The 14,867-nt window shown below is 35.6% G+C and overlaps 1 protein-coding gene across 1 annotated transcript in view; it reads left to right on the plus strand.

Annotated features, from left to right (window-relative positions):
• Positions 1–14,867, plus strand: part of CPQ (carboxypeptidase Q) — a 129,040-nt gene that overhangs the window by 84,241 nt on the left and 29,932 nt on the right. Inside the window, exon 6 of the mRNA XM_053467199.1 lies at positions 9,553–9,664. Coding sequence (XP_053323174.1) covers positions 9,553–9,664 — 112 coding nt within the window. The remainder of the gene's footprint in view (positions 1–9,552; positions 9,665–14,867) is intronic.

A 14,867-nucleotide genomic window follows, 5' to 3' on the forward strand; every position in this document is an offset into this window, starting at 1 on the left:
TGAAAACATGGTGTGTATAGGGAAGCTTGTGTCACTAGTGCTTAATTAATTGTATCATGTAACCAGTTGTTAGTAAAACCTACTAGGACTATTTAAATAGCCATTACTTGGTACAATTTAATGTTTATTCTTTTCATTTATGGTCTGGCATTTATTCACAGAAGACATGGAACAGTGAATTTACTTTTGAATCCATCATTTCTGAAAAACACATCAAATTTTTTGTGATGAACTTACATTTTCCTTTTTTAAAACATTTCCTCTGTGTGGTGACGTGAAATTTTAACCAAGAAATTTAATCCGAATAAGACCGTATTATTTGTGATTTTATTACAGACATATGGAAAGTAGATTTGTGTGCATTAACATGTTTTAAAACCACTAACTGAATTTTAAACAGTATAAAAAGCCCATCAGTCTGTTACACTTAATATTTTTTGCTTAAATGTGTATATTTGTATGTGTGTACACAGAAGGAAGGCTAATAGGATAAACATTTGTGGTTTACAAGTAAATGCCTTGTTGATAGAAGGAAATTTCAGGGTGGTATCTAACCACAGCCTGACATGAGATCACCCATAGTTCCTAATTGACATGAGGTCACCTCAGAGGTTTTGCTTTTGTTATTTTTATGACCCCAAATCTGCTTGAAAACCCCATTGGCTTTATTTAGTGACATCACTGATTTAACAGGGTCTGGACACCAGCCCACACTACTAAAAATATTTAATCCTCACCATTAAAATATGCACGAACTAGCTTGGAATAGTATAGTTCATTTGTATTTTAAACAGCCCTGCTACTTAAGTTATATAGGACATACAACTGAAAATGTTAAAACAACCTGTATATTATGCGTCTGCTGAAATAAGAGCTTGGGTGGAAAATATGGATATCTACAAAATAGATTATATAGAGGAAAAGTTATTTTAATGCGGATGGGGTCCACATACTGTCATGCCCACCAACTATGCAGGTGCCAAATCAAGACACTGTGTTAGAGTGGAGTATGGAGGAAAGGACGTCACTGGACACGCTGCTATATTGCCCAGAATTCAAGTTAGGGCAAAATGACAGCACGTTCGGTGATGTTCTCTCCCCTGATTGGAGGATCGGGAGAGGACGTCACCACAAGCGACACCATTTTGGTGGAAGTTCCCACTTGGTTATGTCCGCAGAGTTGCAGACAAAGATAGTTGATATCAGACTGAAGATAGAAGATAGATAACCAAACATTTTAGTCTATTAAATATTTAATTTGTTTTTCTGCTGTTCCATTGCTGAGAAAATGTACGTTACATATAGGTTTTATTTGTATTAATTTACTTTCTACCTGCAATTCCTCATCTGACCAATGAGAAGGGAACAGCCTCCAACGTAGTAGAGGCTAATTTAGTGAGGGAATTTAGACCTTCATGGGATAAACATAAAACCTTAATAAGGAAAAATAGACAGACTTAGATGGCCTGAATAAGTAGTCAAACAAAACAAGAACTCAGCAACTATTTGATAGTGTAGAGATCGCACTCCCTATTTCTTATAATTAATCACATGATTGTAGTGGAAATTGTTTAGTAAATTTTTGACTTATTACCACCAGTGATTTGGTGTGAGTTACCATGGAAGCGGGTTAAAAAGACACCTTTGTTCTATAATTCCTGCAAAAGCAATATTTCTTCCATCTCTACAAGTGGGTAAGCTCTACAATGTGCGGAATCTGCAGGATAAACTAGAATGTTTCCTGCCGCTCATATATGTAATGTTATTGAACATTAAACTTTGGATTTTAACTACACCACCAGGAAGAAGGTGCTCCTTTGGGTATTGCATTGGCCACATCAACAAATGAAGCCTGTGTAGCCATTTTACACATTAATTTACTGATAATACAAAGCAAACAATGTTTCAGCGGATGAAAACACTTGAGAAATTATTGGGTCCATTTAGTAAGTCTTGAGTCTACACTTGGGTGCGCTCCAGCTGAAACTTGCTTGGAAATATTCTCTTGAGTTGTGGAGAGCACTTTTGAGTTAAGATGCCCTGAGTGCCCGTTGACCTCGATGAAGCCTGATCGGAACAGCTGAGCCTGGTGTTCCAAAGCCCGGTAATGTTTGATTTTTACTAGTTTGTTCAGTAAATCCTGAAATAAGTATTTAAAGACCTTGGCAGATATTATTGGTTTCCCTTGAGTGCTTTAACAATTATGTAGAAATTAACTTTAATTGGTTAGAAAAGAATACCTGTTTTTTTTGTAATTTGATATATTCAGAATTCCGATATCAGGGTTATATAAAACTGTAATTTAAAAGGTATCATCAAATTAAATACAAATAATCTGCATCATTTCAGAACAGCTGGTGCTATCATTTGTGTGTTAGCGTTATTTTTTCTTTGTTATAATAACAATTTTAAGTAATTTGTTTGACTTTTTTCCTCTTGGCCACTATTGATTTTTTTTTAAAATCCATAATAATAATAATAATAATAACTCTGCAACACTGCCATGTAACAGGGCACATTTATCACAAGCTAAAGAGTGATTCGGATGTCACTACATTTCCATTGATGAATGAACCTTTTTTTCAGTGTAATTTGAAACTATTCCAAATTTCATTGTATTTGTCCCCGAGGTAGAACATAATCTCTCTCCTACAGTTAAGTACAACTTAAGTGAGGCTTAAATAAATGCACACTGACAAATAAAAGCATCTCCTGGAGTTGCAATAACATTCAGCATTCAAATTCTTAACAGTAAAAAGAAACAAAAGGGAAGAAAATGTGCCTTAAACTTTGAAATCAGCTTTACAGCTTTGTTAATAACAATGGCCAGAATGCTAATGAAAAAAATGCGTGGTCATGTGCATACTTATATATAATAAGTGATTATGATCGTTGACATCATCAGAATGCTACATTTGAAATTGAAGGTCCTCATTTGGCCAGAGATGCCTTCTGCTTGTCACCATCTTCATAGTCTAACGAGCCAACAATGAGGGATAGCCCACCAAAAGCGGTGATATTACATAACCATGAATGAAGGTTTTTTCCTACTCTAAAGTAACAAGCTTTTTCTGCCATTTTCACCATGTTTGTTAAACCATAAGGCTAGATTTCCACTTGGTTTTTTTTTTGCTAAAAACGCCCATAAAAACTCCAATAGCGCCACCTGGCGTTTTTTTAGTGAAAAACGGCTGCAGCCAGATGTTAGCTGTTCTTCAATAGGAAATCGCAAAATGCCATTTCCACTTGGCGTTTTTCTGTTTGGCGTTTTTTCAGTCCTCTTTGGCGTTTTTCTGCTTTTTTGGGCTCTGTGGCAGTTTTTCAAAATCGCAGCATGTTGACACTCTGGCGTTTTTTGCAAGGAAATCTTGGCGTTTTTCTCCAATAGAAGTCTATGGGAGAGAAAAAACGCCATGAAAAAGCCATGTGGGTTTATTGCCTTGGCGTTTGTTATGGCGTTTTTTCCACAGTTACAATGCAGAGGATGGACCCAGTATCTGTGTGTCCTACGAGAAATAGGCTGAAAACAAACAGTTTCACACAAAACAAAGTCCTGGACTGGTTCATATTGAATTTTACACCATTTGGAACAAACATGCCATTACAAACAAACATACCCGACGCATCAACTGGATCCTGCGTGCCAAGAGCAACAGCAAACAATTTGCACCATCATTTGGGGCCAATCTTCCCAGAGGAGCAGACATTCGAAATAAAGCATGCCTTACAAACCACAGAAAAGAGACAAAAGGGTCTACCAAGTAAATGACATCAGGAGAGGGCAGATACTTGCCATTTATCCTAATCATTTTTAGCTGGGTGAAACTTCTAACTTGTTAAGGCTGGAAAAACTGCCTAAGGTCAAAAAAAGCAATTTCCACAGAAAGGCTAAAACGCCAGAAAAAACTCCAGAAAAAACGCCAAAACGCAGGTAAATGCAGTGGCAGTTTTCTTGGCGTTTTTCCTGGCGTTTTTCATCAAGAAAAAAACGCCGGACAAAAACCCAAGTGGAAACCTAGCCTTATTCCCCTTTTTTACATTGGGCGTACCCATACAATTTATACATTGGGTTTATTCCCCAGAGCAAACTTTCTTTTAAAACCATAAAAAGACATAAAAGACAACCATTATTTGTGGTACTGTGTAAAAGAAAATGGCCATGGTATACAATATATGCAATTCTTCCACTTCTAGTGCACCTGCTTTTGAGAGCTGCAGCACTTGAGGGTAATGGTGTTGTAGCCCAAGAAAACAAATCGGTACATTTAATTTTATTCCAAAACAATAAAAAAATTAATGCATTTAAACAAGTTAACGTGTTTTATCGAAGAGTACAGTCAGGACCTGTGAGTATATGGGCTTTAGAATGTGGGAGGGCATGTGTGCTGTCGCACTACTTGATTGTAGCAGGGATCAACCTTTTTTTAACTGCATGCCAGATGTTTTTAGATTTTACCTTTGGTTCCATGGTAGCAAGCGGCCATATTAGGCTGCCAAAGCCATGGGCAGTCTTCTTAATATAATTTTATCTGTGATCGATTGGCAGCATTCTCATCTAACATAGTGGAAGCTAACTTGTTTAGTAAATCCTGCTGTACCATTACTGGTAAATGCTCAAGAACTCCCCTTGACTCCCCTTGGCGCAAGTCAGCGCAGGAACTCACTGGAAGCCTTGTCCATGCTATGGAAATGTTTGTAGCAGTTGTGCAGAAGGGACCCTACGGTGCCACCACTTTTAAGATGTGTGATTGGCTCCTGAAGTTTGCCAGCCACATAAGTGAAAGAGACTAAAAGAGTGAATCCTTTTGCCTCCACTCAAGGTATGCGTGTGTATATACAGTATATGTATATATATATGTGTGTGTGTGTGTGTGTGTGTGTATATCTACAGTACACACCTTTAAAAAGTATAGAAATTCAGATTTTAGAGTACTGCTGAAATTACCAATACGTACATACAACAAAGCAAGAAATCTGTGCATACTCAGCAAATACTATTTTAAAGGATATTGGTAAATATTTGCAGTAGTATCTGCTGATTTTGTGTGATCTGTTGCTTGTGTATGTGTACACATAGTTTTCATCCACTGTGGTACTTACACATGATTTCTGTGGTTTACTCAGCCTGTAGAAACATGTTTTTTTTCTTTCACAAGCATCCTATGCCCTGTTCTCCTAATCAACAGTCGTCAGAAACTATCCAGACACGAGATGTTGTTTGCGGAGTGCCATGAAGGCGTCTTTTAAACTGCTGTTGCTACACGGCCCCTGAAAAGCTTGAGGGAAGCCTAGTGTTTTGGGAAAATATATTAAAAAGACACAAGTGTGTTTTTCATCACCAGTATTTCTGGTTTAGTGCCAATGTTGATAGGAAAAGCAAGGCGCCAGTATTAGTAGCTGCGTAGACTTTATGAAGGTTATTACTTCTCAAAACACGCACAGAAGGAGCTGTTTTGAGGTTAGCCTGGATGGAGTGTTGGAGGATTTTTGGTTGTGTTGACAGCAGAAAACATGAATTATTTTTTAAATGCTTACATTACATAAAATATGCAATGGAAAGAAAATTGGTACGCTGTTTTTTTATTTGTTTTTCCCTTGATCTTGCATTTCCTTTACTTCTAGATCTTGAAATCAAACCATACGATTGCTTTGTATTCCCACCGTTCTTTTGTTAAATGCCCAAAGAACAGCTGTGGTGATGCTATCATTTAGATCGAATATCTCCTACCGCAGCTGAAAGGTGCAGTGTTAATTAGTAACATTGTGATTGTCGTAAATTGAAAGTAATTTGTTCTTGATTATACTCTGTGATTAGAATTATTATGTCTTAGAATCTTTCTAAAAATGATTTGATTTCTTGATGTTTCCAGAATCTAATGTATGGATGGATATGTGTTGGTGATAGCAACAGAAATTTGAAGGAATATGAGAACTATTCAACCAGTCTAGTCTGCCCATTTTTCCTGAAGCAAAGACCCAGACCTAAATCAGTCCTTGATCTTGTCTTTGATTCATGATAACTTTGTCCCATGTATATTTAAATTCCCTTCCTGTATTAACCTCTACCACCCTCTCAGTAAATTTACATTACATCTAAACCTCTGACCCTCTTGTTTTAGATTATAACCTAACATTTTCCCTCATTAGCACAACAGCTTAATTATTTCCAAGAATATGATAGTGGTCTTTTGGGATGCCCCAATCTCAGTGTGTCATTGTTATTGTATGGTACCTTTGGGGGGGGGGGTGACAGAGGGTGGTAGTTGAATAGCAATGTAGCTAATCATGTTTGTTTGTGGGCCAGTCGCAGTTAGACTTTAGTGGGCATGGTGTCAGGGTGGGGTGACCAAATGCCCCTCGCCTTCCCAGAGATGGAAGATACTGACCCAGAGTCTCCCAGGAATCAGCGCTTTATCCTAAGACTCCAGGTCAAACCCGGCAAGTTCCCATGTATGGTTGCAAATAAAGGTTCAGTTAAGAGTTCAGTTTCTACACAAATTTTACAGGGTTTACTGCAAAATGGGAAACATTTTACAATATTGCCTATTCTTGTCGCATGTAACATTTGTTACATGCGACAAGAATAGGCAATATTCTTCTCGCATGTAACATTTGTTATTGATGAATGTCAAAGTGAACATATTATCCACCCAACCGGCCATGCTGGGAACAAATATAGACTCGGACGTTAAAACGGATACCAGCTCACAGTTTGTCATCAGTTGATAATTCAAAAAAATCCCTATTGCCCTGTGGCCTACTCAGCCCTGTGGCCTACTCAGCCCTGTGTTTCCAAATGCTCCTCAGTGGACATCTACATTGATCTCCAAGTTTACGTTACCCTGTTGTGGAATGACATTGATTAATAGGAGCCAAGAGGAAAACTGTGATTTTTACATTGTATATTTAAAGTGCTATTTCTCGTAAAACACTCAAATAATAAGAAAATGAACAATAAAGTGGAGCTCAGATATCAACCCAATGTGTAGACACATGGGCATTTCAGACATAAACCCCCTGATATCCCTTATACAAAGTAATAATAATTAATAATACAGCCTGTTAGTGTATACTTGGGACAGCATGCCAATTAGCAATAAACTAATTATATATTACTTATCTGATAAAGACATTAAAAGACAATACAATGTCCTCCCTATCACCGCAGAACAAAAAATGATACAGGAATTGGGACATTGTAAAGAAATGTGTCCAGAAAGCTTTAGAAACGTATTAACAAACGCAAGTTTTATCTATATTCCTAAATACAGAGTTAAAATTTTTTGGATTCTGGCTGAGAGCATTCTGGAAATGCACTGATAATAACTTTATACATTCTTACTTTGTATGAAATGAGAAGATGAATGCTCCAGGCTATGTGATTTTTCATGTAGCAGAAACGGATCTGCTTTTCCATGAATATGAACACTTCACGGCCGGTTATTGATCAGAGTGATTAGTTATTCTTTAGAGTAAAAAGTTGCTGTAATTAAAGGAGCTTCCTATTGTTGAATTCTAGAAGTCCGGAACCTTCTCATGTGCTTCACCGTATTAATAGCTTAAGCTCACACAATAAGATGTAATAGATTGTGAAATTACTTTCAGGTGAGGGCACATTTTATTAAACTAGCCGTGATCATTTTTAGTACCTTGCAAGGCAGGGAATTCTCGACGTTACCAATAAGCATTTGAAACATTAAAATGTAAACTTTTAACAGTTTAATACAAAATGAAAAATGAGAAACTTAGAATTTGACAGCAGATAAGAACCATTCAGTCTGCCCATTTTTCCTGATGCAAAGACTCAGACCTTAATAAACCTTGGTTTCCTCTTAGATTTACGATGCTAAATCCCTATTCCGTTACTGTATTTACCTCTACCACTTCTGACGGGAGGCATTTATCTACTACCCTCTCGTTAAAATAAAATGACTAAAGGACTTTATAATTTCTGGACTTATTTGCATGAGATTTTATATTATATGAATATTATATTCTCAAGTGTTTTGACCATTCACCATAAAATATTGTTAAGGTTCTGTTTGGAAACTAACTGAATCGTTACAGAATCTTGAGGAATAAAAGATTTTTTTTTAATTTTTTTTTTTTTATTTGGTGCAGGAGACACTAAGTATCCTACCTCTTAAATGTTACATGACAATATTTCCACTAATTGATAATAAAATGTTAATATTTAAGCAAAACGTACATTTGATATACAATATAATATTTAGTATGGTATTCTTGTGCTTATTTTTTCTAACCATTTCAGGATAAAATATAATTTATTTCTTGTGAAATCACCATCTATTTTCCGCCTATATCTACAGGAACCCTATAAGCTCAAGGGAAAATTCATTTAAAGGGAAATGAAAAAAATGTTAGCTTTATCTAATGACTGGAGCCATATCATCTTCTCAATTGTGGTTTCTAATGTAATTTCTGTATTAATATGAGAATGAAAGTGACTGCAAAGCATTACCGCATTACCTTTTTTTATGTTTTATTATATTTTTATTATATTTTTTATTTATCTTTTACTGGGGCTTTTTCCCAAAACATATCAACAGATTATGTTAATATTTGCACGTGCTAATACATACTAACGTATCCAGGAGCAGTTTATATATAGATGATTCAATAGAATAAAAAAGAAGGAAATAAATATATTTGAATACATAAACATGGTGAACAGGGACATCATCCTTAATGTGTTGATGTTGATGTTAATCTTTTGATTTATGTGTCCATGTCAGTAATGTGATGGTGTATGGTGATGAGAAGTGATCTTCCTCTGTGTATTCTAAAACATCTAAAGTTATGTTATATACTACTTGTTTTGTCCTGTTTGCTCATTGTACAGCGCTGCGGAATATGATGGTGCTATATAAAGCAATAAATAATAATGCTGAACATGAAACCAGGTCTTAATACCCTAGGAGTCAGCAAATGGGTTGTTGTCTGACAAGGACAACTGAAGCACTACTAAAGCTTTAAATAAGTGTAAAGTTAGTGTTGACAGTTGGTGGACAGTGGTGCAGGATCTTTGATGTTTACTAGTAATGCCATGGGTAAGGTAATTAATGAAGGCATTTCTGATGTCATCACTATGTCATTGTTGTTATGTGTGATGTCCTGTCTGATATCATTGCCAAAAGCACATGGAGGAGAAAACGTAATTTCAAAGAACTTTATCTCGGATTTCCCAGCTTTTCTTCTGCTTAAGCAAGAAATTATGTTTTTTTGTGCCAATTTATGAATTTGTATACATTGTTAAACATTGTTGAAATTTGTGTATAACTCTGGATTGAACTACAATGTTTCCGGCTCTTGAAATAGTTGTTCTCATTCCAAAATCCTGCATCAGTTTGTTACAAAGAGCCAGATTCTGCTATAATCCAAAAAGACAAATTATTTCATTTAAATAGCAGTTAAATAAAGAACAATTGGTACATATTTAATGGAACAGATGTTTTTAAAAGAATGTGAAACTCTAACAAAAAAAAAAAATATGCATTTTGTAACTTATGTTTCTTTGTTTTCTGTTTTTAGGTTGTAATTGTCAGCGGACATCTGGATAGCTGGGACGTTGGGCAAGGAGCCATGGATGATGGTGGGGGAGCCTTTATATCATGGGAAGCGCTGTCTCTCATTAAAGACCTTGGTAAATATTTATGAGGTTCAACTACAAATCATTTTTAATTCATTTGTTCCTATCGTATATCTGTAAAAATTGCGGTGAGTGCTAACCCGGTGGTTTTTAGATTGTATTTTCTATAGTCATGACTCAAAAACACCCATACGATACCAGGCTAGATTTTATTTTAAAAATGCACATTTTTTTCTGCAGTCAGATACATTTTATCATTTTATCTAGTATTATCATGAATACAGACGTTGTGTAGACACATATTTATTGAAGCGGCTATCCCTTTATTAAAGGTACTGTTCCACTTAGACCAACAGTTGCACGCTCTAGTATGTTAAAAAAAATAAACTCTTAACGGAATAAAGATCTGAAGTTATTTTCTCCACTGGAAGTCTTATTACATGAAAACAGCTACAAAGAAACCTTTTAAGACGCTTTCTTGGTTTCTATGGCAACACGTACTGAGTGTCTGCTTTTGTGTCACATGACAGTGCAAGTTTTAATAGCAATAAATAATTATTTGCAGGGATGATTTGGGCAATCAACAATACTAGGAATGACATTTCTAATGTGGCATTTAGTAAAAAGCGTTAAATTAATCAAAGTACACGGAACAGCAAGTTTGATGATCCCAATACAGTCTTTTGAACAAATATTGTACTGCATGGCTGCCTAGCTTCTTCTAGCCATTCTAGGAAACATATAAATTCCATGTTATATTACATCATTAAAATACAGATTCTAAGTGCTATGAGACAGTCAAAGCATATATATATATATATATATATATATATATATATATATATATATATATATATATATATATTATAAACTAAGCACATAGATTGAACTATAATAAAAAAATAATAATAATACGTTTGAAATGTTTATGTTAACATTCCCTACATAACTTCTAGTCTTTCATATATATAAATCTTCTTCATTTATGCCATCAGTCTACAAGTTCTCCAACATCAAAGATAGCCAAATATTTCCAGGAAATATATTGCAGCAGTTGAAGGAATTAAGATAATAGAAGCTTGTTAGTTTCAAATTCTTGTTCTTGACCTATGTTAACCCTGCGTTAAAAGTTGTCTAAAAAGATACCTATGATGTAGTGTTATTTGAAGACCTTTTCTTTCTATGATTCATTGCATATTGTATTAGCAGGCAGCTCTGAAAAAAACATCGATTGCCTTCTGAAGAATTGGAAGATTTTCTCTTGTGTCTGACTTGCCCATCATGTGATTAAGTTAGATGAAAACCAGTATAAAGTTCCATTCACCTTCCATGTCATACTAGCAGTGAATCAGGAAACCGGAACAAAAGCGGGGAGTGACAGTCTATGTAAAAACAATAACTAAACCATGATGCCTTCAGCTGATACCCGAAGGATTAGACAAATCCATAGTCAGGAACACACCAAAGGTCAGGGCAGGCATGAAAAACTTCTGAAGACAATAAGACAAGTTAGAGGTTTGAAGAGGCGGCCAACAAAGTCAAAGTGCATGGGTGGTGTTAAAGGTTAGGACCTAAAGAATACCAAATAAAAGGTGCTAGGAAATAAAAATGAAATATCTCAGAAAGCCCTGGTTGAGGGAATGCAGCAATTGGCATTACAGAGCATTTGGATGTTAGACCTTTTGTACACAGGGGCAGGCCTAGAGTTAGTGGTGACTGGGTGCAGTATTTCTTCAAGGCCTTCCTATAACTAACATCTGTACATAAATAACATACTAACACACAAAGTCCCTCTAACACCCCCTCACTCTACCACTGTACACTTAAATACCCACGCATTACTTCTCCTCTGCTCCTCATTTCCCCTACTAACCCTAGGGTCACCCCTAACACTCCAAAACCATACTCTGTCACACAAACTCACACACATTGGCTAACACCAACTACTAACACACACACACCCTCTTGATAACACCATACACTTACACATGCTAACATACACATACAGAAACACATATCCTAACATATGCTCACAAACATTAACCCCTTACAGTAGCACACACACATGCTAACACCATACAATCATGTACAGGCATGCTAACCCCATACACTAATATTATGATATATATAGCACACTATAAGAGTACACGTGGATATACAATCTCATACTCACACGTGGCATACACACCACTCTTTAATATACATGCACACACTATCCAACAACACACACTAACACCCACCCACTGATCCTTACTCACACAAACTAACATACACACATACTCGCACACACTCCCTACCATTGTTGGCTCAAGAGGGGGTAAGCCGGCACCAGCTATTCTGCTCTCTCAAGGTCCTCACCTTCCCACACTTCACATCTAACAATACTACTTCTCTACACAGTGACATTACTATACATTTGTATTATATTACTGCAATATCTTTAAAACATCTTCATATCTTATTATTATTATAATGATCTTTTATTAATGTAGCGCCAACAATTTACACAGCACTTAATACAATACATGTCTTATATCTATTATGGAGGAGGAACAGTAGTATGTCAAGCCACCATATTTCTCGTAGTTACTCCTTGCTCTCATCTTGTAAGAGGTGTTGTACAACCTCAAGGTGACTTTAACTTTGATTCAGTTTTTTCCGACGAAAAGCTGAAAAATTATACTTTTTTATTACTTGCATTTTTGGACGCTTAGATGTAAGGACACATTGAAATACAAAAAAACATGCATTGTTATATTGCTGTTATATATAGAGCTTGGCAGTAGCAAATCATATCAAGATGGCCACTTTTAATGTTTTACTGAGACTTTTTATGTGACTTTGTGAAGTTAGATATTTAGAAGAAGAGGACTGTATTTTATTAGCTCAGTTTAATGTATAAACACCGTTTCTGTTTTATAAACAAATAATTAGAACACAGTGAAATATCCACAGTTCTGTTTTCCTACAAAAGATGGACATTGGTGAGGGGTAAAAGGGACTGAAGGCTTGGAGTTCCAAAGGTTGACAGTCCCTCCTAAACATGGGGATATGAGCAGAGATGGCACAACTATTAAGAAGATCAAGTGGCCTCCGTTACTGCCCTTCAGTTGATAAATCAGAGAGACACACACTAGCATAAAACAGATTCTTTATAATTTATCTTTATCAAACTTGTTTTTGCTTTTATGTTGCATTGTGTTAAAGTTAGAAATGTAAGTTCCCTAAATCGTGTTATCTTGTATGATTCTTTTAAGAGACAGGCACAACATCACAATTCCATTGTTATGGACTTTTCCAGGGTTAAAATAAAGAAAGCTGAACTAAAATATACACAGAATAAATGTATTATTGTGGTTTTATATAAATGCAGCCATTGAATTCTGGAAGACACAATCCTTTTTACAGGGACATTGTCTTGCAGCTGCCCATGTTCTGTGAGCTTGAAAGGCATAAAAAATGAACGCATGCTGTACTAACCAAAGCCTTGGTATTTCTTAGGAATTTCTGCTATGTAACAATCCCTTATCCCCTTCAACTTTATTGGTTATGCTATGAGTTTTGCTGCATAAAATGTTCTGTATTGCATGCCAATATCTGATTAACTTTTTAATGTAATGAATATTAGTTAAGTTGTTAACTAATATTGTTGAATATTAGTTTCTCATAGTTCAATAAAATCAATATAAAAAATAAAAAAAATGCATTTTTATGTGTCTTCCTTAAAGATGATTTTGTTTGTCAAGTACCTTTACTGTTTATTAATATTTTATTGAAAGCTATTTCCTTTGTAAGATTCTTTGTAAGTTCTATGCTATATTATTACCAACTTGTAAATAAGGAATGATGATGGCTTTCATTATACCGTTTATATGAGAAATACTACCATTCCATACTAAAAGACATTGCCGTTGTAAAAAGCTGTTTTTGTAGCTTGGTTTTTTTCACAATTTTTCTTCTGTTTTACACAGCATGAAAAACATCTTTTATCACCTTAATATTGGTGATAATTCACACATACAGTATGTGCAGCGGTGCTGAGATGATAAACATTATCATGGTGTCACTTCCTTAGGGCCAGTAGTATGGGCACAAATCAAAAACCATCAGTGCATTGAATGCCTTTTTATGGGATGTGTAAGGGGTGAGTTTTAGACATTCTCCCCCCGCATACATTAGCTTTGACTATTTTGACCCTGCACCATGACTTTTCTACCTCAACTTCATTCTCCGCCTTGCTCCAGTCCGCCAGTCTCCATTGTTCTAGATCATATCTTAAAGTTTACTGTCCCTGACACCCCTACAATAGAATAATGCATATAAAAGTACTCTGTGACTAACCCTAACTCTCTGAATAATTCAATATGCAAAGAAGTTATACCCGTGCTGCAAAATCTTCCTTGTTTCTCCATTATTTGAAATTTGGTGCCACTGATTTGCTGTTTAAGCTATCAGTGGCAGTAAGTATTTACTCTCATTGATTTTATTGGAAATCTGTCCTGTCGCTAACTGACAGCTTAAGCAGCCAATGGGTGGCAGGAGCATGATCCTATTAAAACCAATAGGAAGACTAAACAGACCCCTTTGTGCAGCATTAAGTAGAGCCTGCAGGTGAGTAGATCATGTGCAGGGAGGTGCATTCGGCCGAATGCACCTCCTGCAGGGCATTTAGCTGAGAAAAGACTCAAATGCACTTTAAAGGGAGTAAGCAGCTATCATTTGCATTAAAGTGCATATGATGGCTGGAGTGTCCCTTTGAAGTTTCTTTGAATAATTTTTTTTCTAATCAATTAATCTTTGTGTGCTGGTGCCAATATAAAGTAGCGTTATATATTAATGCAATTTACATAATCTGTTTTTAACATTGAGACATAGCAGAATGTTAAGCTGTTCTTTGGTCTTATTGTTTGTTTTGTAGTTTAATTTGAAAAGTGTATGAGAACCATCAACACTTTACTAAACACTGCTTTTAATCTATTCTTATTTTCCTTGCTTCCAGTAACATTCAATTAATGGAAATCACTTTCTAAATAATAGGTTTCATGTGTACAGTTAGAGAAAGAGCATTAAACAGAACATTTCTTAGACAATATCCTGTGCCGTTTATTGCAAAGCATATATCACTTTCTAATTTTGCATTTGTTAGCCTTGTTACATGAGAAAAAGTCTTTTTTTTTTTTTTTTGGGATGACTTAAAATTGCACTTTAAATATTTGTGAATCTGTCCCTGAAGTTAATCTGTACTGTTCACAAACAA

Source organism: Spea bombifrons, chromosome 5 (genome assembly GCF_027358695.1).
Source record: "Spea bombifrons isolate aSpeBom1 chromosome 5, aSpeBom1.2.pri, whole genome shotgun sequence".
In the NCBI taxonomy this organism is placed as follows: domain Eukaryota; kingdom Metazoa; phylum Chordata; class Amphibia; order Anura; family Pelobatidae; genus Spea; species Spea bombifrons.